Raw genomic sequence first — 25,219 nt, forward strand, 5'->3', positions numbered from 1 at the left:
AACGGCAAAAATTGCGTACCGAACCGTACCGCTCAGTGGAAACGAGGCATTAGTTACACTTCAGCTGTAAAAAAAGGGGAACCCCACTGACAGCTGAATGAGTCATCAGTTGTTGAGTCTCCACTCCTTAAAGGGGAACTTTATCCATAACATGCTTCTTGCTGGAGGCTGCTATTTTGCTTAAAGTGGTGTTCCAGCCTCCCCTCTCCCCCTTCAAAAATTAAAAGTCAGCAGCTACTCATAATGTAGCTGCTGACTTTTAATATTAGGACACTTCCCTGTCCTGGAGTCCAGCGATGTCGGCACCGCAGGCAATGTTTCCATCGGCTGACGGGTGCTGCCGTCGCCATTGCCGGTGAGGGAATCCGGCAGTGAAGGCTTGTGCTGCGCATTCGAATTGGCTCGGCGGTGGGGGAAGGAGGAGGGGGTCAAACTTCCGAGGGACAGTGCCGCGGCGCTGTCCCCCGGAAGTGGGGAAGGGTACCTGTCAAAAACAGGTACCTATTCCACCTCCCCCCGAAAAGGTGCCAATTGTGGCACCGGAGGGGAGGAAGCAAATGGGTGGAACTCCGCTTTAAGTCCAGAGCTCCCAAAGCGCAGTAAATAAAGTGGAACTAAACCTCGATTTAACAGTTTAAAAAAACAGTTACATTCCTGGAATGCTAGGATTGCTGTCACATTTGCTTGTGTCCTCAACCAAACTGTCTAACCATCAAATGGTTGTTGTCATAACTGATCACATGTGCAGCACAATGGCAGTCGCAGTTTAAACATGAGCAGCTTCCTTGGCTGTAATGGATAGGAAGATTTAATTTCACTTTAAGGGCTCTTTCACACGGTCCGCCTCTGTAGGCAGATCCGTGCTGCTCAGCGGGGATCGATCCGCGATCCCCGCTGAGCCAGCGGATGACAGCTCCGTCTCCGCTTGCTGTGCGGAGAGGGAGGAGTCACAGCTCCCGCTGCTCTCTATGGGGAATCGGATGAGAGCCGACCACCTGTCCGCTCTCATCCGATCCCCTGGACGGATGGAAAAATAGGGTTTCCATCCGTCCGGATTTCACGGACAGGATCGGATGCGGATGGCAGCGGACATGTCACCGCTGCTCCATAGGGCTGAATGGGGCATCCGATCAGATCTGCCTAAAAAACTGACAAGCGGATCTGATCGGAACGCCCGTGTGAAAGAGCCCTAAGGCTTCGTTCACATTTTGGCATCCCGCATCGCAGGCAGAATCGTGGCAAATCTGCCCGCAAACCCGAATCATGGCAAATTGTGGAACGCCCGCGCGATTCCCGTCACTTCCAATGGCACCCCAATGGTGGTGCGATTTTGCCACGATTGTCACCCTGCGAATCACGGTAAAATTGCGCAGATAGAATCACGGGACGGCTGTCGCCCAAAAGAGGTTCTCGTACGATTCTATTTTCTTGATTTTACTGTGATTCATTAGGGGATATTCGTGGCAAAATCGCCTCGCGTTTGGGGTTCCGTTAGAAGTGATGAGAATCACATTGGCGTCCCACGATTTGGGAACCCTGGCAGAATCGTGGACACCAACATGTGATCGGAGCCGAAGGCTGTCAGCAGATCAGCCTCTACAAAAGTCGGCAGTACCTAAAATGGAGAGCAGATGAGCATGTACAGGGCGAGAGTGGATTTCTGGATTTAAAACAAAATACACACTTATTTTTAATTTTTTACATAGTTCTTCCAGCAAAATGGGCCAGCCTGAAGTGATCTGGCAGGACTTCATTTTCTGACTAAAGTTCCACTTTAACAACCAATAATTGCTGCCGGAGTTCAGTTATACTTTAACTTCTCCCACAAGGCTGAGTGTTCAGACAAGTACAGCATTGCTTCACTATTGTATATTACCAAATCTCAACATCCTCCCACACTCACCCTGCCTCTGCCATTCCTTCACCCTCTCCCGCCATCTCTTCAACCAGATACGCAAAATCAACTCGTCAGAGCGGCGGAAACAGGAGACGCTCTATCTCAGCTCTCTACAGTCTGGAGGACCAGGCGCATGCGCACTGCTACGCTGCTCAGCTGTTCCTCACAGGAAGTGACGAGGGTAGGCGTTTCTCACGGGGTAGGTTAACAGAACACACTACTGCACAACAAACTCGATGGTGAGTGTCGGCGCTAGCTCCGCCTTCTCTATCATTCTGGATGACTCAAGGTTTGAGCTCAGAGGAAACGCCTTAGCCGATGGTGGGAGGAAACCTGTGGCTGTGACATCACTGGGAGGAAGTAAGGCAGGAGGGGGAAGGGGGGTTGGTAAGAGAGTCCAGTGCTTCCTTCTGTCTCTCTGTAGAAAGAAAAGAATAAAGGGGAGCGCTGAAAAGGAGGGGAACTTCTTGAAAGTGGAGGAAAACAGCTGGCAGAGGTTGTAGAGTGTCTGAAAGACTGGAGGAGGTGTGAGAGACATGGAAGAGGAGAATTAGGTCAACAAGGTAAAGACTTCTCTCCTGTAAAATCTCACTTTCCTCAGACACAGACCCCCCCACCCCTCCTCCTCCTTCTCTCCAGTCACAGGCAAGGGCTCCATGGGCATTTCTTTTAGGAGGAGTCCAAACACCCTTCAATTACTCTTCATTAGTCTGTAACTTTCTCTGACAAGGACCCAGAAGACTGGAGCCTCCCCTGCACATTGAAGTAAGTGGGTGCCTTTAAATAAGACTTTCCTTGTGGTAATTCAACAGAATTGTGAAAGCGGGCTTTGATAATGATTGCGTAGTCGTAGCATCAAAAGTGTTTATCAAATGACCATGGGCGGCTTATTTTTTTTTATTTTTTCCTCTAGCTTGATTGTTAAAAGTATAGGATTGCTAGCTGCACCTAGTCTGTGTGAAGGCATTGATAAAAATGCAATGTATCAATGAGACGTAGGTGATTACCTAGTTAAAGTGACAGACTTCCTTTCTTGCAGGAAATATATCCTATGAAAGGTTGAAACTGCAGTTTAGCTTCAAGTGATTGTAAACGATCACCTTGTAACACAACCCATTCAGTTTAAAGAGGTTGTAAACCCCTTTTGTTTACATTTACCTATAGGTAAGCCTACATTAAGACCCTATTCACACAACCGCAACTTGGACCGCGACTTGTCAGCCTGACAAGTCGCGGTCCTCACGCTCCCATAGTGTAGTACAGGAGCCGTTCTAATAGGAGCGACACAAGTCGCTCTGACTTAGAAAAAGGGTCCTGTACTACTTCGGGGCGACTTGCATAGACGTTCATTATGTGAAGTCCGTGGAAGTCACGCTGCACGTGACTTCACTGTCACCCCCGAAGTCGTGCACAAGTCGTGCCGCGGTAGTGTGAATGGAGCCTTAGGCTTACCTATAGGTGCTATAAATATCTCCTAAACTTGCACCGTTTAGGATATCTGTACAGTGCATGCAGCCGATTACATCATCGGCGCATGCGCTCTGAAGGAACGGCCACCCGTGCCGTTCCTTCAGATCCCTGTGCCGTGAACGGCGGCTCCCGCGTGCATGTGCGGGAGTGATGTAATCGTGCCCCCGGCCAATCAGATGGCCGGAGGACGAGATCCAGGAAGCAGGACGGCCAGACATGTCGGCCGTCCTGTCGGCACTGAGGGGGCTTCGTTTTTAGGTAAGTACATCATAATGAGCTAGTATGTGATGCATACTAGCTCATTATGCCTTTGTCTTTTACAGGTTTTTTTTCCCCACATTTTTTAAACGGGTTTACTTCCTTTTTAAAATTGAAATAAAATGCTATATATATATATATATATATATATATATATATATATATATATATATATATATATATATATATATATATATAGAGAGAGATCTCTAAAATTTGATCACATTCCCTCCGTTCTCATCTGCATAAGAGTTGGGGGGAGGATAAGCAGCAGCATACTGATCATCTATGTGAATGGCTGTGCAGCAGGGGCGTGCCAGGACAAGTCTGATCATCGGAGGAGAGCACACTGAGTCCCCAGCATAGCTAGAGAACTGACTACAGTGTGCTCTCCTGCTTAGCGCAGTCAGTTTTTAATAGGGAATAGAGAGAGGCTCTGGCGTGTTCGGGATCCTAGTCCCAACCCACCTGTCCGATCCCGCCAGGAAGCCAACACTGCACACCGCTAATCACAGGCAGCAAGACATTTCCTGGTCTGCAGCCGCACAGACCGAGAAATGTCTCGTTGCCTGTGATTGGCGGTGTGCAGTGTTGGCTTCCTGGCAGAATGGGGCAGGTGGGTTGGGATTAGGATCCCAAACACCCCAGAGTATATCTCTAATAGGGAAGCAGAGGGACTGGCAGGAATTTCACATAAAGGAAGCAATACAAAGAGAACAGGAGTCTCTCATGCAAGTACATGGTACAGCTGGCACATATTAGGAATATCAAGTGTTGGGGTAACAAATGTTTAAAGTGGTTGTCATTCAATATGATCAAAGCATATCCCTCAATACTTATAGCGTGTGCTTGTCTCAATCCAGAGCACTAAGTGTCATTTCTGTCTGCTGCTTTGTTCCTCTGCTATCAGCATGAATCACTTCTAACAAATTTTCCTAACACCAAGAGAAAAATGGTGACAGAGGAGGGACCTCCAACTGATTGACAGCCTCAGCTCTGTCCCTCAAATTATCTCTTAGCTCTACCCTCACTTTCAGCTATCTGTCCCCTTTTTTTGCGAACTCCCAAACAAGCTTTAAAAGTCAGCAAGGCCTCAGATAGACAGGTAAAGTCACTTCACTGGGAATTTGTGAGGGTTTACAACCACTTTAAAAAAAATCCCCTCTCTATAACTTGAGTGACCTAACTTGCCTGTTATGGAGGATGTTCCACATTGTGCAGGCAGCGGAATCCTGTAGAAATGTTTTGTGTAGTAATGGCCGGCCCTCTTCTTGCTACTGAACTCCTGGCACTGTGGGAGCTTTTTGCCTTGAATTCCTCCTCATTATGGCAATGCATTACCTCTGACTGTGCAGGTCTCGGGAGGTTTGAAGTGAGATTTGTTCTCCTTGCTGGGAGAGTAAAGATAAGCTTGGGCATCCTCATAATTCATCTCTAGCTGAACTTGCTTCCTTTTTTTATTTTCTCCAGTGAGTTGAGGAGGGGGGGGGGCATGAATGCCCTGGGCCGCAGCTCATTGGAGTATAAAAAAAGAGTGCGAGTTTAACTAAATATGATTTTAGAGGACACCTAAGTTTGTCTCTACTAAAGTGGAAGCTGTACCTGAAGAGCTGCAGTGCAAGGATCTCTACTTCATTTTATGGACCTTTTGCTTTTACCACCTCTCCTGCTTGTTCTTGACTATTCTTCTACCGGTCATCAGAGGGTCTATTATGAGGAAGCAAAGCCTTGACACCATGTGAAAGAAAACATGGTAAAGCTCAACAGATCCCTCAATCCATGTTACACAGCGTGGATGAACAAAACTCCCACTGCAGCTATTGTATTCCGACAGCTGATGTTGCTAGCGGTCAAAATACCTAAACAGTGGTTGCATCTGTTTGGCTAATATTTTCCACCTTGCTCCTTTAAAAAAAAAATAATAATTTGATCAAAGGATGTTGGGTGGGAGGATGATGACGGGGCCATCCAAGGAGAAAAATGTGGCCTCTTCATCGGGAACCAGTCAAAGTTTGATCATTTGTGGTCATCGTTGGTAAGTTTGGGGAAGATTCAGCTGACTAATCCATTGCCCTTATCTTGTCTTTTAGGGTAGAGCTTTCATGGTACAGGTCCTCTTTAATATAAATGTACCAACAAATTAGGTAATGCCAATTATTGCACAATCTCTTTTCTGAAACATTTTAGGTACTGCGAAATGGATCCATTCTATGTTTGTCCAACTCTTGTATATCTCTACAGTTTCTGTATAGAAACAGTCAAACTATTTCTGTTTTTTAATTATAAGGTAGCAGTAAAATGAATATATGAATATTGAATATGAAGATGGATGAGCTGCAGGCTCATCCATCTTCACCCGTCTTGCATCCGGCTCTGTGACTGGCCAGAACCGCAAAGACATCACTCCCGTGCATGCACGCGGGAGCTGCCATTTACGACGCAGGGCACTGAAGGAACAGCACAGACGGCTGTTCTTTTAAAGCGCAAGTGATGTCACTGGCTTCATGCAACGTAAATATCTCCTAAACGGTGCCAGATTAGGAGATATTTACACTACCTATAGGTAAGCCTTATTATAGGAAATTTACTTCCTCTTTAAGATCTATTTCCTGAAAGGTTGAACTTGTCCCTAAGTAATTAACTCAAAGTTGCAATAGGCCAATCTGTTATGGATGGCTGTGGTTGTCCTAATTTTTTTCTTTGTGTGATTCAAACATCTTCCTGTTTCCTGTGAGCTACATAATCCTTCTTTTTTTTTTTTTTTTTTTTCTTTTTTATATAATATGTTTTGAAAGGAACCCCTAGGCCAGGTATAGTCAGCATGTTTCTATTGAGCTAATGGGTGACTTATAGTGTCGACACCTCTTTCTAACTAGATGCAGAAAGGTCAGGATGCAGCTTGTAAACTCATTAACATATGTACATAAACCACTGTATGTACTTTTTCATTGGTGTGTGGATTGGTGCCCAATGGTAAGCAATGGATTCCTGCAAGGGCCATAATGAGTCAGAGATGCTAGGCAATATAAACTAGCATTTTCAGAGGGAGGTCAGCAATGACAGCCTGCATTTTCCTCCAATTACAGGTATACAGTAAAAAAAAAAGAGCTTTATATCAGAGTTGCTGTTGTGACTAGGTCTCCAGAGTTCATACATTTTGCATACAAGATTTTACTCTACATCTACCATATTTTAATGGTTCCCAACAAATTTTTGAGTCTTCAGTGTATATTACAGGAAGGAATGGAGAGCAGAGAATATGCTGACAATGTACATCACATGAGCAGCAAGCTGGGAATTCTTGACTGTTTTAACAGATCAGCATATAGATTTGCTGAGCAGCATGCAGCTAACAGTGCCAGGTGCTTCTCTCTAGAACATGATAGTGGTAATGCTTTATACGTTTCATTCATTTTTGACAGCTAGGGATTCAAAAATTCAAGATACGCTATAATAATTTCATCTTTCTTGCAAGGTCTGGTTTAAATCAGTGGACTTTAGTTTATATCTATAGAATAATGAGCTGTAAATACCATTATTGCCAAAATTAAAAAAAAAAAAAAAAAATGAGAGGCACCTCGAGGGGCAAAAAGAAAATTGCAACACCTGCAGTGTGCCAGCTACTGCACATATGAAGGTGTGGCCAAAGAGCTTATGTAGCTTCATGGCACAGGGCATGTATTGTTGCCTGCTTGCTAACAAAATAGGGCCTGGGAATACACTGAAGATAAAGTGCTGTGCTAATTATTAGGACACAAACATGAAGACAAAATATAATTAAAAAAAAAACAAATCTTCCACAACATGTTCTTTACATGCTGCAAGCCTCCTTAGTATGAGGATTTAACATTGGGAAAATACAGGAGAGGAGTGCAGAGGGTATGACATAGATTACTATATACAGAGAAGTGTGGAGTGTTTGACAGTTGGCAGTATGTGCAGGAGAGGAGTGTGGAGAGTGTAAGGGTCCTTTCACATGGCCTTTCCGATCAAGTCCGCATCCACTTGTCTGTTTTTCAGGTGGACCTGATCGAACCTTGCAATCTCCTCCTATGGAGCTACGAAAACAGACAAGACACATGCAACTAGTGCATTTTCGAAAAACTTGTATTCAATGTAAAAATACCTAAAACTGGATACTCACAAAATAGCAACTAGAAATAGCCAATAAACCACATGATACCATGCAGTGCAGACACACGTATTCAAATAACATCATAGGGGTGTAGAATTGATGTTTCTGGGGCACACCCCCTTCCTCAGAGCTAGGGTTGCAGGAATTTAAATGTGCTCAATTCCCCCATCTACACAGATTGTGTTCATGTGGGAATCCCTCCTACTGGGCAATTGCCTTCTCCCAACAGGGGTGGGGGGGCGAAGGGAAGCCAGAGAATAGACTAGCCAGAGAATAGTAATTATCGCTATTGGCTATAGCAGCTGCTACAGATAATCGAAAATCCGGCAGGCTGATCAACTTGGGTACACCCAATCGATTAACTTGGTATTTTCAGCCTGCCTATTCACGGGCAGGCGAGTTCACGAACCGTGTATGACCGGCCTTAGGATAGAATACATTTTTACTACAAGTGTATGTGTTTTTTTTTTTTTTTTTTCTTTTTTTTGTAGTATGGCTACAGGTTCTTTCTATGGTGTGTCTGAGGTATTTTAGCCTCTTACACATGGGTGCCTGAGCCTGTTCATGTCTTATAGGCAAGAATGGCTGTACGCCAAGGTACTTCAGGTATGTGGCAGTGCTGTCCTAAAGGCACGTATAGTAAATGGTTTCTGAGGCAAGGAGAAAACCACCAGAATTTACATTGATCAGGCTCTGGCACCCGTGTGCTAAAAGCCTTAGACCCCTTAAGTGGCACAGCTCTGCATCCAGACAGTGGCAACTAAAGTGCAGGGCTCAGCTTCCTGTCTTGTAAGTCTGGGACTTGCGCTGCAGATGAATTGTGGCTGGGTGTGCAAATTTGGAAGTCGTAGGCTTCCAGAAGCAGAATGTGAGATCAGGAGTGGGGAGGGGAGGTGAAAGTTTGTGGAGGGGCAGCGAGGTGATATCCAGTGTAATAAGGCACAAAACAAAAGTTACTGCCAGTGTTTTAGCAAGGAGGAAAAAAAGTGGGCTGTTCCCTACTGAAATATTCGTATATATTCTTAGTGCAACTACAAGTCTTTATAAGCTCTGGGACAAGTTATTTTATAAAGGACTTGGTTAATTTACAAAAAAAAGACACAAAGTTGGGGCATACAAAAAATGTATACAGCTAGTAATACTAACCCTCGTTCATTACCGCTGTCAAAGCAGCACCCACAGCTATATGTACTAGCAGCTGCCAGCTGATTAACTTTGCTTAGCCGCTTTGCAGAAAAAAGATTGGTATCTCTAATTTCATTTCACAGGACTTTATGGCATCAGTGATAGACTTTACTCTGCTAAATCCCTGATGCTAGTATTTGCGGCTGTTGAGAGGTCTGAAAGGAAGGCAGAAAGTATTCATTGGCTACCAGCCCGGACTGGGAAGGCATATGCCACACATGACTAGTTTGCCCCAAATAGAAGATGGCTTTTCTATGGCGTCTCGTGCTTGCCCGTACAGCTGGCCCAACTGTTTGTATTGATTTCTTTATCTGCCAATGAGTGTCCTACCTCTAACATGGTGGGCATCGCCATACAGCATTTTCAGACAATGGGTGCAGTTGAGGTTGACACTGTGGTGGCAAGACAGAGGGCAAAGATGTGGGGTTGTGCCAGAAAACACAGGGCAGTTGGCATCTATGAAACGCTGTAAATTTTAGATTAGCATATGGGAGGCTTAAAGAGCCTCCCACCATTACATTTTTTCCCCCAATTATTTTTTTTTTTTTTTCTATTAAAACTCATTAAAACATGTTAATGTATGTTTGTGTTGGAGTGCACTTTATATTTGATGTCAATGTGTGCCATTCGTGTATCGATGTGTGCCATTCGTGTATCGATGCGTGTCATCATGCCGCTCTGTGCGTCATGACGTGTTGCCTTGCAGCTTGACACCTTTATTGAGATGCACTTCTATAGACTTCAATGTAAAACATATCAAGCAAAAACTCAGAGATGTGAATCCAGCTTTATACTTTGTAAGTTAGTTAACCACCTAGATTTGGTAGCAGGTTGCAAAAACATAGAATGTAGGCAGCAATGTATTTACAAATATTGAGCATGCTTTTTAAATTGTAACTGTTTAGATTGTAACCATCATATATTGCCAGTAATGCTTATGTTGGTTATATAAAGTTGCAAATGACAGCTAGGTAAAATTAAACAATGCCTCATGGCATTTCCTTTGTGGGTTTTGTATATAGAGCACTTTTGGGTTTTTCTATCATTGTGACTTTTTGAATAGTTATTTGTCATCTTCGTAGATTGGTATTACTAGTGACAACGTGTAGCCAAGATTAGTTTTAGAGATTTGGGATGTGATTATTTCTATTTTCCCATAATTTCTGTTGCTATTGCTGCCCACAATTTAAAAAGCACAAGGTAAAAGAAAAACGTTTTTTACCCAGGAGGTTTAGAGGCGCAATTTCTATAGGAAAGGTGTTTGGTGTTACATGCACCAGGAAAGGTAAAGTTCTTTAGACTGGATCTGTTTCATTCAGCCATAGATGCTATTGCTTTCTAGTATGTATGTGTATATAATTTTTTTTTTTCCTATGCAGTCTAAACAAATTATCTAATCTATCTATCGTCATAAGGCAGTTGATGCTCATAGCCAGAGAGTGGGGGCTGTTTCATATCTCTTCTGTCAAAGTGAATGGTTAGTGCCCCGGGGTGCAGCAAACAACATATGAAAGTTATTTTGAGAGGCACAGAGAGGGGGTGGAAAGGCCCGAATACAGTGCTGGGTTTTGTAAAAATGTGGCCACAGCAGAGTTTCTCAGTGAAAAGTGTCAGCGTCGTGTGCTGGAGGGAAAAAATGAAAATCCAGCACTGCCCTTCGTTTTATATTCTCAGAAGTGTATGAATCATAGGTTCTGCGGCCAGTAAGCCTTACAATATGCAGATCCTTTTTTTTTTCATTTTATCCTATGCAGTATTGTGTTCTAGTTTATGTAGTACAGCCGAAGGGTCAGATTGCTGCAGACATGAAGAATAAAGACTTAAGGAGAAGGAAACCATAAAAAAAAAAGCAAATAAAATATCTCCAGGCATGTGTGGACGTTTTTGTGTTTGAATGTGCTGTTTGCCAGAAAACAACAATCAGATCTCACCTTGTTCCAATACAAGGGTCTTCTGTTGACATATGAACTTGAGAATATATTCCAGACAGCCTTAAAGCTGAGATCCACCCAAAAGGGGAAGCTCCGCTTGTCCGCCTACTCGTTCCACCCCCCCACATTTGGCACCTTTGTGGGGGGCGCTGGTACCTGGTTTTGACAGGTACCGGCTCCCACTTCCTGCTGAGTTTGCATCTGCAAACTCAGCTGGAAGTTCGGCCCTTGCCACAGCCGGCCTCCTAAAAAAGCGCAGTACGATTCGCACATGTGCAGTAGGAAAGTGCTGTGAAGCCGCAAGGATCCCTGGACGTAAATAGTAGGTTCCCTAATAGTAATAGTAAGCAGCTACAGTATTTGTAGCTGCTGACTTTTTAAATTTTTGGTGAGGAGGCTGGAGCTCTGCTTTAAGCTGGCCATATATGGCCCCATGAGCTGAACGATCATTAAATTTCACTTTTCTCTGTAAACAGTGTGGGTGGAGGATCCTATATTCAAACAGCCACTGCTCCCTTGGCTTTCAGAATTCCTGAACAGTACTACATCTGTTTGGTTGTTCAGCTGGAAATTTTTACTTGACTTCCTCAATTTCCAGATTCAGGTTAATTGAGCCAGTTGGTACTAACAGGGTGAAATTTGAGTAGTGTATGACCAGCATAAGTTACTCCCCCCAAATCAGTACAAGTTATTTGCTATTGGTGGTCGGTTTTTAACTGCATTTTTTTTTTTTTTTTTTTTTACATTCTGTTGTAAAGTTTATTTTACATGTGTTTTTTTCTGGGTAGTCCTGCCTGGTTACTATGTTCTGGTTTTAATAAAATAAGGAAAAGATATTTCCTGGTCTTAGGCTTCATGCATTGAAGAGACCTGTTGTGTAAAATCTCTGGTGCTTTCCATGCTTAGGGTGCCACAGATGACTTGTAGAACCGTCAATTGCAAGTAAATGGCTATAGAGTGCTGTGTTTGTGTAAACAGTGATCACTTCTATATCAGCATTTTCTCACTTATGTGCATACATGGCACTGCAAAAGCGATCAGCGATTACATGGGTGTAGCTGCGTACAGCCATTTGCTTGCATTGGCAGCTTTGTGGCTTCCCAGGCAAGGGAAAGCACTGGAGGTTTTATGCTAGAGGACTCTGAAACCTGTAGATATCTTGAATGCATGAGATCTAATAGTGTTGCATTAAACATGGTAAATGCATTATGTGCATTTTTATTGCTACAGTAAACCCCCCTCCATTGCGGGGGTTACGTTCCGGACCCAGCCGCGAAAAGTGAAAATCCGCAAAATAGAAAAACCCTATTAAAATGCATTGTAGGCATGTTTTTTTTACTGTCACTATACGTGTAAAAGCATTTTAAGGTCTTTAAACACACTTTTAAAACAATAGAAACTCATTTAAACACATAAAAGATACTGAGAGACATAGCAAGAGCTATGGAAAACACAAAAATATTTCATTTTTAATGATTTATATAGTAAAATAACATTACAAAAAAAAGGCAATATACCGGGACCGCAAAAACTGAACCGCGATGGAGCGGGGGTTTACTGTATACAGGTAATTTCTGTGCTTGAGCTGTGCTTTTTAATGAAGAAAAAAATCTGATGAGCTGTATTTTCAGTGACACCTCTTGGAACAGGGTACATTAAAGTTGTAGTAAACTCCACTAATAAAACTTAATTGTCCACCTGCAGTGTTATGCCATAATGTGCTAGTATTAATCATGTGCTAGCACATTATGGCAGACTTGCCTGCCTGTCAAGCAGTGCCCTCCCAGTGGCGTAGAGTCTCTGCTGCGGGCGCTTCCATCTTCACCCGGTCTTGCTTCGGGATCTCGGCTGCTCTGAGCAATTTTGCCTTTAGGGTCCTTTCATATTGGTTTCCTGCCCGGCAGACTCTGCTTTGATTGATCCGCCGATCCCCGCTGACAGGCGGATGACAGGTCGGTCCCCGCTCACTGTGCTTAGTCGGACCTATCAGAGCCCACTCTCCTCTATAGGAAGATCGAATGAAAACGAACCACCTGTCTGTTTTTATCCGATCCTCCAGATGGATGGAAAATAGGTTTACCATCCGTAAACAGATGATCAGGTGCGCCTGTCCATTTTTCAGGAAGACCAGATTGGCCCTTGGTGCATAGAGATGCAGCAGCTAGAAGATACAGCCGCATATCGGAGATTGACAGGCGCGCAGGGGTGGGTGCATGTCCCCGGACACATACTGAATGATACCATAGGCTCCATGTACACGGGACGTTGTTAAAAGTCCCTTTGAATGCTGGAATTTTTAGGACGTTTGAAACGTTCGTTCGGTCGCGTTTGTACCCGTGTTTAGCGGGCGTTTGCGTTTAGAACCGTTCCTAGAGGTCAAAAAATGATTCCCCTTTAAAATGGAAAAACGCGAATGCTAAACGCGGGTCATCGCGTTCGAACGCGTTTGTGCATTTGAAACGCCGGGAAACACACGTTCGAACGCAAATAATTGCGTTCTAAAAACAGTCCCTGAACGCAACTGCCTGCAAATGACTGTAAACGACCTGGTGTACATGGACAGATAAGATAAAATGTAGATGGGTTCAGGGGCTTCTGAAAAAAACGCCCAACTGCTCCTAAACGGCCATTTCCAGCGTCCCGTGTACATGGAGCCTAAGGCCAGATGCACACTATATTCTCTGATTCCTTTTTTCCTGCAGGAGTTTATCAGGAGAAAAACGCTGTTAAAAAGCCACATTTTTGCATTGGCGTTCTCATGTCTGGTGTTAATTGATTGGCCGGAATGTTAATTTATTCTGTCCTATTCACGCCTGTGAAAACAGCATTTCTTAGCTCAAGTTTGCTTGAGCCCATATAAGTAAAAAAATTAAAAACAAAACTGTTCTTCTAGACCAACGTTTCTCAACCTTTTTTCAGTTGTGGCCCCCTTAACGATTCAGCACCCCATTTCAACGCACCCCATTCTAAAATGTAAAAGAAAACCCTAAACTAATAGTTTTACAAAAGGCAGCAGCATCCATACACATGGGCCATCCAACATTAGAAGTGATTTATTCCTCCACTATTGCAAACTGGTACGGACTAGTATTCTAGGGTTTCTCTTCTTCTTCTATTTGCTAATGTGACCCCAGTGCTGATGGAGAAGGGGTGAGGAGGAGTGAATAAGGATGCTGTGCAAGCACCTGTCATTCTCCTTATCAACCAGTGATGTCACTGGTTGTCAGGGTGCCAGTGGCTTGACCCACACAGTGCCCAGGGTTGTCAGGGTGCCAGTGGCTTGACCCACACAGTGCCCAGGGTTGTCAGGGTGTCAGTGGCTTGACCAGCACAGTTCCCAGAGTTGTAATTCTGTGGATGTTTGTTGCCATTATGCCAAGGCACCCCTGAAGAACCCAGGAAGCACACCACGGCACCCTGGTTGAAAAAGGCTGTTCTAGACTGGTGCGGTGAATTCTTTGATGTGGAGGCAAGACAAGTGGCATACTCTGCAAAGTTGTCTAATCTGCTCCCTGCTGTAGAAGTGTTATCTTGCAATCCTTTTTTACAGCTTAATAGCCTCTTGAATAAAGCAGGCCATAAACTGACTAAATAACCTTACATTGTATGCAAGAAGTCCTTCTTTTGTTATAAAGCACAGAAGAATGGGTACTGGCATTTTGAGTAAAATTGTCTAAATTTAACTTTATATTATCTATCTACTATTTTCTCTTTTTCTACTTGCCAAGCATTGTTTGTTTTTATTTAAACACTCTATCTTGAAACATGGGTATATTATGTATATTGACATGAGGTGGCTTTCATGTCTGTGCATGTTGCAGACAGGCCTCACACACAGGCATAAATTATTCAATGAAAAATTAAATACTTGTAATTCCACAATCATGCCAATGTCATACTAGCAATTTTTATAGTTACTTTTGTAACAGCTACAGAACTGCTCTCTAACTTTTTTTTACTAAAAAAAAGAAAATAATTGATTAGAAAGGTCCATGTTGCTGAACTTCCAAGTGACTTCTAGCTGTTTTTAAGCAGCTGACTTTTTGCAGTGTTTGGAGTTAAAGGAGTTGTAAAGTCAGAAGATTTTTTTTTTTTTTATCCTAGTGCATTCTATGCATTAAGATAAAAAGCCTTCTGCGTGAAGCAGCCTCCCCAGCTGTATCCAGCGATGTCCACGAGTACCTCGGCTGTCCGGGACTCTGTCTCCTGATTGGCTGAGACACAGCCACAGCACCATTTGCTCCCGTGGCTGTTATTCAAAGTCAGCCAATCAGTGGAGAGAGGTGCGGCGCCAAACCACAGCTCCGTGTCTGAATGGACATACGGAGCTGCAGCTCGCCTTGGGTTCCCCCATAGCAAGCTGCTTGCTGTGGGGGTACTCAAAAGGAAGGGAGGGGTAGAAGCATTGAAGAGGGACCCGAGGAGGATCTGTGCCACTCTGTGCAAAACCAACTGCAGAGGAGGTGTGTATAACATGTTTGTCATTATTAAAAAAGACTTTAGACCAATCTCGTTGTTGAACAACGATATTGAGATTCTTGCGAAGGCCTTAGCAAACCGTTTGAAACCCATCCTACCGACTGTGATACACATTGACCAGATGGGGTTTATAGCTGGAAGGGAGGCCAGAGACAATTCCAATAGGGCGATCTAATTGATCCACTGGGCAAATTCGCAGTCTAAATTGTCCCCCCTTGTCTTATACTGTCTACTGACCCAGAGAAGGCCTTCGATAGGGTGGAATATTTTGAAAAGGCTAGGTCTGGGACATAACATGTTTCGGTGGATGGAGTTCTTTTATAGTTCCCCGGAGGCCTGGCTTAGGATAATCAGAACTCTTTCTGATCACTTCCCTATATGGAATGGGACGAGACAGGGGTGCCCCCTATCCCCTCTCATCTTTGCCCTGACCCTCGTACCCCTGCTGAACATGATTTGTCTGAACCCTGACATAAAAGGTTTTAGGGTCGGGATGACTGAACATAAGCTGTCTGCCTATGCGGATGATGTGCTGTTTTTTATGTTGCAGACCCATTGATATCCATCCTAATATTAGGGATGCACCGAAATGAAAATTTTGGGCCGAAACCGAAACCGAAAATGCAGGATGCCCTTGGCCGAAAACCGAAACCGAAACCGAAAATGACTTTTTCCCCCCAAAAAATTTAAAATGGATAGAACAGGGGCATACACCAAAAACAGGCAGCGACGCACACCTGTAATTTAATTACCAATGATATTTGTATTATGCAGCATGAGGGGGTTAATGTATTGTCACTGCTGGTCACTCATCTATTAGTGACCAACCAGTGGCAGTTAATTAACCCCTTTGTGCTGCATTAGTGCAACCAGTATCAGTGCAACCAGTGTTAATTAACACTGATACTGGTTGCACTAATGCAGCACAAAGGGGTTAATTACCTGCCACTGGTCGGTCACTAATAGATGAGTGACCAGCAGTGACAATACATTAACCCCCTCATGCTGCATGTATATACAGCACAATCTGCACCATTGACTATACTGTATACAGATAATTACACAGGGGTGTGAAATCTGCATGAAAAGGATGATAATAGAAGATCTATACATCTGGAGCACAGCCATAGAACGATCCCAGCAAATGTTATGGGTAGAGAAACATCTCCTCTAAATATGTATTTGTTATTAATACAGAATGGAATTGATGTGAAGGATTTTCGGACCCCTGTGGTCAGATGAGCCCCTGGGCAGAGAAAACTTTTTCTTAGGGGGAGAGGCAGCAATGATTAGTTTGGTGTTGGATGGCTGATCCCCAGCATTCAGATCCACATCAATCACGGGCACGGCGACTCCTGACCTGGGAGGACTAGGTGGTCGGAGGTCCCAGGAATATATCACAAGCATTGCTATTTAAACTTGTCTGGTATGGAGGACTGATCTGCATACAGTAGGTGTGCAATGGAGGAGTGGGGGCAACACATGCTTTGCATTAAAAAAAAAAGAATATCCCACCTTCCTGATGCAGCAGTGGACTGTGACTTGAGCTCAGAACACCTGAGAACCCCCTCCCCCTGCTCGGCTCGACTTCCTCTCGGCAGCTCCCCTCCCTCCCCAGGCTGTGATTGGAGCTGCACCGGCTGAGCTCACGGCTGACAACTCACAGCGCCGCCATTCATTGGCTGAGGGTGATTTCATTCCAAGCCCGGCTCGTGAAGGATGCACCTGTACACTGGCAGCTGCAGTGTGTGCTATGACAACGGCCCTGGATAGAACTATGTGATCCATCCCTGTCAGCTCAGCGGGACTGTGTGTGAATGAGAAGTGACCTGACGCCAGGCGGGGGGAGCGGCCGCTAATAACTATAACTATGTGAGTTTCACTTCACTGTCAGCGGAGATACATGGCTGACAGTGAAGTGAAGCTCACATAGTTACAGCTATTAGCGTCCGCTCCCCCCGCCCGGTGTCAGGTCACTTCTCATTCACACATAATCGCGCTGAGCTGACAGGGATGGATCACATAGTTACATCTATAGCGGCCGTTCGCCCCGCCCCCCCCCCCCCCCCCGCCTGGTATGTCCATTCACGCACACATCTAGTAGTAGGACGTCATGGAGAGGCGGGCTGCCGGCCAGAGGCGGGACTTTTAAAACCTGCCCTGCGCCCTCCTCCTTCCTCACGGCGTCCATTATTTTCGGCAATGTTAACCCATTATCGGCCGAAATGGGATAGGCCCATTTTCGGCCGATAATTTCGGTGGCCGAAATTTCGGTGCATCCCTACCTAATATCATGGCAAAGTTGCGGAGATTTCAATCCCTATCAATTTTTAGAATTAACAGTAAGTCTGAGATTCTCCCCCTCAATATCCCATCCGGGCTCTGTACCCAATTACACATATCCTTCCCCTTTGAGTGGTGTCGCTCCTCCTTAAGATACTTAGAGCATCAATCTCCCAACACAAGTTTAACAACTATACTCTAGTAACTTTGCACCCCTGTTTCCCACAATTAGAGAAGACCTTCTTGGGCTGCACAACATTCTCTTGGATGGGCCGAGTCAGTATTTTGAAGATGAATGTGCTACCGAGAGTTCTTTTTTTACCTCCAGGTGGTGCTTATCTTATTACCCAGATCTTTCTTTTTGGCCTTTTCACAGCTTGTTCCTGAAATTCATTTGACAGGGCAAGAACCCATGCTTGGCAATCTGTACATTGCAACGCCCTTAAAAACTGTGAGGATTGGGGGTTCCTTTCCTTTGGAAATACTATGAGGCGATAGCCCTACAGTGGATATTAGATTGGCATCATTATGTTAAAACCAAAGCTTTGGTTCCCCTTGAGAAATTTTTGGCCGTCCGTAATCCATTTTATGCTCCTTGGCTCCCCCAGGAGTTTCGAGGCCCCCCCCCCCCGACCTCTTGTCCCCCGTCACTGTCCATGTGCTGAGACTATGGGATGCCTTAAATGCACAAGGGAAATTGTCCCCTTCAGTGTCCCCACTCACACCTTCTGGGCGGTTTTCCATGGTTCATTCCTTCTGAACACCTGTCTTATTTCATGGGCGAGGGACAGAGGGGTACGATATGGAAGGTTTGTACTTAATCGGGGCCTGGTTTCTCTGGATTGGCTTCACGACCAGTTCGGCCGTTTTCCGATGAACGGCTGACGCTATAGACAACTACATAATTTTGTTCACAGCTTGCCTCAGGCTATCAGGCCCCTGTCCTCTATTACCCCTGTTTGAGAGACTATTGTGTCGGCCGACCCGGTTCCTCGCTCTATTTCGGTTCTCTATGAGATGCTACAGATTGCTGAGTCCAGGGGTAAGCTGATTTACATATGGGAGTGGGAGAGGGACCTGCGGCATACATTCACGAAGACCCAGTTGGATCATTTCTACAGTCTTACTCACAAGAGCTCTGTGGACACTAGAATGCAGGAAAACTGTTTTAAGCTTTTGACCCGGTGGTATAGAGTCCCTGCCACTTTGGCTAGGATCTTCCTGACAACTTCAGACTCTTGCTGAAGGGATTGTAGGGCTTTGGGGGCTCCTACCTCCATATTTGGTGGGAGTGTCCGAGGCTCCACCCATTTTAGCAGGAAGGTCGAGCACATATTAAGGTCATACTTGATATTGATTTGAATGACTCTCCCATGGGGTCCTGCTTCATGTGCTGTCCATTCCTCTTAGCCACTCCCGCAAGTCGGTATTGCCGCGCATCTTGAATGCAGCCAGATGCCTGTACATTAGAAGACGGCACTGATACCTGTAAGAGCTGACTGGATCCACCTTTTTAACACCATTATGGTGGCGGAGGAGTGGGTGGCGAGGTGTAGGGATAGAAATGAGAGATTCTATAGTATTTGGTCCGCCTGGATACAATATACTTCTGGTGCGGCACAGAGGGTCCCAGCCTACGCCCCTTACGTATTAATGCTCTTGCGAAAAATAGATGTGATTCGAGCCACGCTACATAGTGTCAGTGTGGTTTGGCGTTTTCACGGATGAGATTTTGGAGTGTTTTGGACCCTTGAAATTTTCTTCCGCCACCAGCATTTCTGATCTAGGATATAGTGCTGACTGTTATGGTTTTTGTTCTTTTTCCTTTTTTTTTTTTTTTTTTCCCCTCCCTATTCCTAATCCTTCTTTTTTTTTTTTTTGTTTTGTTTTCCCTCCCCATTTGCATTCTCCCCTCTCTCTTGAACTACAGGCAGTAAACTCAGGAGGTATATGACATTCAGTAATTGTAGCTCACAGAGATCTCTAGGACGCCAATAGGAATAACCACAAGATAAGTGTACTGTAATTGATAACATCTAGAGACCTTTATTGTTCTATAACAGTGATGACATGTAACCTGTTACCAGAGTTGGGCATTTCACCCAAATCATTGTACTCTGCCTTGACTTTTTCTTCGTGTTTTGTATCCTTTTTAACCTGCTGAAACTTAAAATAAAGATTATTAAAAAAAAAAAAAAAAAATACAATCACTTAAAAAAATTACCAGCTTCAGAAGCTACACGATATCCAAGTCAGCTGATAATCACCATGGCACGAAAGCACTCTGTAGCTCCATAAATACGTGTGGTAGCAAGATAAAAAGCAATTATGCAGCTACCTATAATTCACCATGAAAAATAAGACCCAAATCACTGCTTTAAAGTTGCTACTGTGACATATCCCTAAAGGCCCGTACACATAATCAGAAAATCGTACGAAAATTTTCGCTTTCGAACCAATCGTACAATCGTTGGTACAGAGCTCCCGAGAGCTGATCGCTACATTTCATCCGATATTATCCGATCGGACAAGTACGAAAATGTTTCTTGTACCATTTTTGTTTAATCAGTACAGTTGTTGTTCGAAAATGCAATACAAATACACTACAACACATTACATCGCTTCCAAATTTTTATTCTGTTGTACGAGAATTTTCGGACCTTTAGTAAATTCTTTATTTTTGACATGAGATTAGCATACGAAAAAAAAGTGGAGGATCCAATAATCTCATCCTGTGTACCAGGCATTAGGCCTGTTTCACACAGGCTTCAGCTTGTAAAGGAGAATGAACAGCAAGCTCTGACAAAGCACTTGCCGAGCTTTGTTAAAGCTTTTAAAGTGATTGTAAAGTCTGATTTTTTTTTTTTCCTATAAAAATACCAAACATGTTTTACTTATCTGCTCTGTGCCGTTAGTTTTGCACAGAGCAGCTCGGGGTCCCTCTTTTGTGATCCTGGCCCCTCCTTCCTGGTGAGTGCCCTGCACAGCAAGCAACTTGCTGTGGGGCACCCGAGCCGAGTCACAGCTCCCTGTGTCCATTTAGACACGGAGCCCTGACCCTGCCCCGCCCCCTCTCTTTCTAGATTGGATGCCGCTGCTGTCAAAGTCAGCTAGCCAATGGCCCTGCTGATGTGTCTCAGCCAATCAGGAGAAAGCCTCTCGGACGGCTGGACAATCGTGGACAGCGAGCAACCTTAGGTAAGTGTTAGGTAGGGCTGAGGGGGGCTACTGCACACAGAAGGCTTTTTACCTTAATGCATAGGATGCATTAAGATAAAAATAACTTCTGCCTTTTCAACTCCTTTTAAAGGATAAGATCAAGTTTGGGAACATGTTACATGTTCCACCCGTTTTTAGGATGGAATAGGTAACCTCTTCCCACTGCGGCAGCTGCTACTTGCTGCCCTCTCTACACACATGGCTGCATTATTAATTTACAGAGTTTTGTGAATCAACTACAAGTATCCACATCCTTTGTGGATGTCAGCTTGTAGTTCTTAATGAACTACCATGGCACTTTTGAGTCTGTCATTGTGAAACTGCCTGCCCATATGCTGTACAGGCAGACAGCTTAGACTGACAGTCTGCAGGACACCTTTCATTATGAAATACTTACCTTAGAATGAAGCACCGCAGTGCCGCCCGCTCACCTCTTTCACAGGTGACATGTTTGGTCGCCTTTCTTCTGGGTTTGCGGCACCCGGCCATCTGATTGGCTGGAGCCGCGATGACGTCACTCTCGCGCATGCGCGTGGGAGCCAATGTTCACAGCACAGGGCTCTGAAGGAACGGCACGAGTGGCCATAACTTCAGAGCGCATGTGCCAGTGATGTCACTGGCTGCATGCAAAGTACATATCTCCTAAACAGTGTATCATAGGCTTACCTATAGGTACAAGTTGCAGAGGAGGGTTTACTTCCTCTTCAAAAAGCATGTCAGATTCCAACTGTCCTCAATGGGTGAATCGGATGAGAACAGACCGCCTGTCTGGTCCGCCAGAGGGATGGAAAATAGGGTTTCCATCCGTCCGGATTTCATGGTCAGGATCAGATCAGATAGCAGCGGGTGTCAGCAGAGATGTCTCCGCTGACATCCGCCGCTCTATAGGAATGCATGGAGCATCCGATCCAGTCCGCCTGAAAAACTGACAGGAGTATCGGATCGACTGTGTGAAAGGGGCCTAAAAGTGATACTAAATACACACTGTTTAGTTGACATTGTACCCTCAATTTTTGTATGGATAATAGCACTGTAATGATTTCAGATTTTTTTTTTCAAATCAATAAACAGCTGTCACATGACCCAGATCTTTCCCAGCCTGTCTGCAGGGAAACATATGCAGGAGTAGCTTCTAGTCCTCTGCTGCTGGTCACATGTTCAAAAAAAATAAATCAGCCTTTGGAATACAGAGTAGAAAATAAATAAACCAATATCTATAAACGGTTTTAAATTGTCATACAAATATATTTGAGGTAAAATCTTTAACATTTTTGGCAATAACATGGTGTGAGTGGTTTGGTGCAAATCATAGGCTCTGTTACGCCCCTCTAGCCTGTGTCTTAGAATATGTGGGAGACGAAGCCTCCAGTAATCTACATGTAATATTTCACCCCTATTGTCTTAAGCTGGTTAGTGGGCATGGAGGAGGGACTGTCGTTTACTACTCTGTATATGTCCACACATGTGACTCTATAGTCACATGGGCTGCTCAGATGTGATAGGGAGGAAAAGTTTAACATATATACTCACTGAAACAGCATATGCAGAGTTGCCACCAAGGCTGCAAAATCCCTAACTGAACTGGAGACATTGACAGATGGGGAGATAGAGCAGCAGGATCCACCAGGATTTTTGCACAATAGAGAAAAGGAATCTCCTAGCGATTGAGTATAAACACCATGTAATACAGGATGTATTGATAGGTGTTTTTTATTTTATTCTGTGGGTTTAGTGACCCTTTAATGTTAGACACAGCCAGACAATGAGCATTTTTTAGGAGGAGGCCACTAAGGGAACTCCTCATGCTTCTCTTAACCAAGTTAATTGTAGGTGCTTTTTGAGGAGTAATAGAGCTTGGAGGAGGAATGTAAATTAAGATAACTTGGGCCCCTTCACACTGAGGCGCAAGAAAACTGCCCATACAATACTGAAAGCTTTTGTGGCGCTTTTCAGGCCTTTTTTAGGTGCTATTGAGGCGTTAGCAGTGCGCTTTTTTTAAGGACACATGACTAAAAAACATGCTCCAAGGCTGCTTTCATGCTGAGGTGCTTGAAATCTCTTTGTGCGCTTTTCAGGTGCTTTCCATTCATTTCAACGGAGAGGTGCTTTTTTTTTTTTAAGTGCTCCAAAGATACTGCTTGCAGGAGTTTTTTTTTTTTTCACCACCCCAGTGTGAAAACATTCATTGATTTTAATAGAAATTGGTTTTCGGGAGCTTTTCAGGCGCTTTTTTTAATGCCAAAAAAAGCGCCTCAGTGTGAAAGGGTTCTAAAGATGCTGCTTGCAGGATTTTTTTCACCTCCCTGCCAGTGCACCGCCTAGTGTGAAAGCATTCCTTAATTTTAATTGGGAATAGGTTTTTATGAGATTTTTTTGGCACTTTGTTAGCGCCAAAGCGGTAGTATACTCCTTTTTACCTACAGTTAAGCCTATAATTTCTCCTTGCCGGAAAGTGAACTTCCGCGCGCATGCATGGGAGTGACGTCATCGCGTCTCTGGCCACTCACAGAGCTGGACCCGCCGAACCCGGAAGAGACGATGAACGAAGATGTCGGCTACCTCAGCGGTGTCTGGGCGACCATGTTGGGGCTTTGTTTTAAGGGAAGTAGTTCATAATGAGCTAGTATGCAATGCATACTAGCTCATTATGCTTTTGTCCTGCAGGGTTTGTGGTTTTTTTTTTTTTTTATTTGAGAATACAACCGCCTTAACAGAGAGTGGGTATGCCAGCAAAACAGTATACATTTCATTGATGTATGCAAACAAGTCATGCTATTTTGTTTTATTTTTACTTATGTGAGAAGCTTTCCTTCTATTCATCTGCTTCCTCTATTCAGCTGGCAGATAGGGAAGTTGGAGGAGGAGCTACTGTATCTGTGTGCAATCTTGTCTTGAGTAGAGAACGCTTCCAGCCTAATGGCTTTTGTCAAATTCATTTGCTGAAATTGGTTTTAGTCTAAGATCCTTCTACACTAAGCAGAGATCTATTTAAGTAAATTAATGGAGATTTTACCTTTGTTACAGGTCTAATAGCTTAAGCTATGTATAAACAAGAGTGCTGGGGCATAGTGAGCTTATTATTGTGTCCAACAAGGAAAAAAAATAGACTGTTCATGACAAAACAAAGCAGCCAAATATTTCTTCCACACCGTACGTAATTTTCAGTTTGTGAGAATTGGTTTACTAAAAATTGGCATACTTTTTCTAAGAAAAACAAATAGTGTAGTTGGAATTGTACAGTTCTAAAGATCTCAATCTTATGAGGATAGGGTTAGTGTTTTTGAAAAAAATTATCATGGTTAAAAAAAGGTAACCAAGGTAGAAATGCATGGTTTTTAAAACCTCCATTGTAAAGCCTAGGTTAGCCTTACTTGGCTAGTAGTGTTTGTGGTGTTAGTCGGGGTTGAAAAAATCTCAGTGTACATGCCAGCTGTAAAAAGTCTCCTGGCATCTATAATCGCCCACCATGGTAGGTGGGGTATGTTGAGGCCCTGGTAACAGCATAACCTGTCGGGGAGTCCAGGATTCCTGCTCTACTCTATAGATATGATATGCAGAGCTCGGAGTGGGTACAGGCAACTACCTTCTGCTAGCCCTGCCCACTCGGCTCTTTTGCACCAATCGGTGCTTTAATTGTTGTGGACTCCTTACTTTTGGAGCAAATTCCACAATTTTGTGACAATTTGTCAAGGACTGAAGTATTTGTGACAAAATAAATAATTTGTGAGCACAAACATAAAGTTTTGAAATACCCAAGTATATACCCTACAGATGCAACTAGTAACCACTGGCAGCTTTATTTTATGTGTTCTTTTTTTTACTTGGTGAACTTTTTCTACTTTTAATAAAAACAAAAAAAAAATCAAGTTCATAAAATTACTCTGCTAATCCAAATTTGTGTTAGTACAGATCGTTCCTTCTAACTATATTTGGTACAGTGAAGCAACTCTTTCTCTAGTTCCACGAGCAATGTCATTTTTAGGAATTAGGTTTTGGCTCTTTTTGAGATGACTACGTTCATAGAATTTTGAACCGTTCTTCTTCATCCAAGAAAATGAAAGCCATTGTAAACTAAAAAAAAATATAGCTGGTAGGCAGGCCAGGCTTTACACGATCCCCATTTTCTTTTGTTTAACCAGCAGGTTGGACCAAGGGAAATTAATTGATTCCCCTATCCAAACAGTCGAGGTGGATGGGGGAATCCCTCCCACGGAACTATCGTATTCCGAACACGTTTGAAGCTTCCCTGCTGTCAGGTTACACTCGTCAGCAGCATTGGCTGTTGCCGGGAGCACTGATCAAGCAAACGTTTTCCAACATGCTACTTGTACAGAAGTCGATCGATAGACTTATGTACAATCA

At 43.9% G+C, this 25,219-nt stretch overlaps 2 protein-coding genes across 11 annotated transcripts in view; one reads left to right on the forward strand and one right to left on the reverse strand.

Moving 5' to 3' along the window:
* Positions 1-2,004, reverse strand: part of HAUS8 (HAUS augmin like complex subunit 8) — a 100,185-nt gene extending 98,181 nt beyond the window's left edge. Inside the window, exon 1 of the mRNA XM_082261016.1 lies at positions 1,904-2,004. Within this exon, the coding sequence (XP_082117142.1) occupies positions 1,904-1,938 (35 nt within the window). The 5' untranslated portion in view covers positions 1,939-2,004. The remainder of the gene's footprint in view (positions 1-1,903) is intronic.
* A 246-nt stretch (positions 2,005-2,250) lies between these two features.
* MYO9B (myosin IXB) overlaps positions 2,251-25,219 on the forward strand; it is a 296,901-nt gene continuing 273,932 nt past the window's right edge. For 7 of the 10 annotated variants that reach the window (XM_082260874.1, XM_082260880.1, XM_082260879.1 and 4 more), the window contains exon 1: positions 2,251-2,662. The gene's annotated coding sequence lies outside the window, so the exon portion shown is untranslated. The remainder of the gene's footprint in view (positions 2,663-25,219) is intronic. The other 3 variants (XM_082260877.1, XM_082260876.1, XM_082260878.1) reach the window with 3 other exon arrangements.

The sequence above is a fragment of the Pelophylax lessonae genome (genome assembly GCF_965119305.1).
Source record: "Pelophylax lessonae genome assembly, chromosome: 1".
Taxonomy (NCBI): domain Eukaryota; kingdom Metazoa; phylum Chordata; class Amphibia; order Anura; family Ranidae; genus Pelophylax; species Pelophylax lessonae.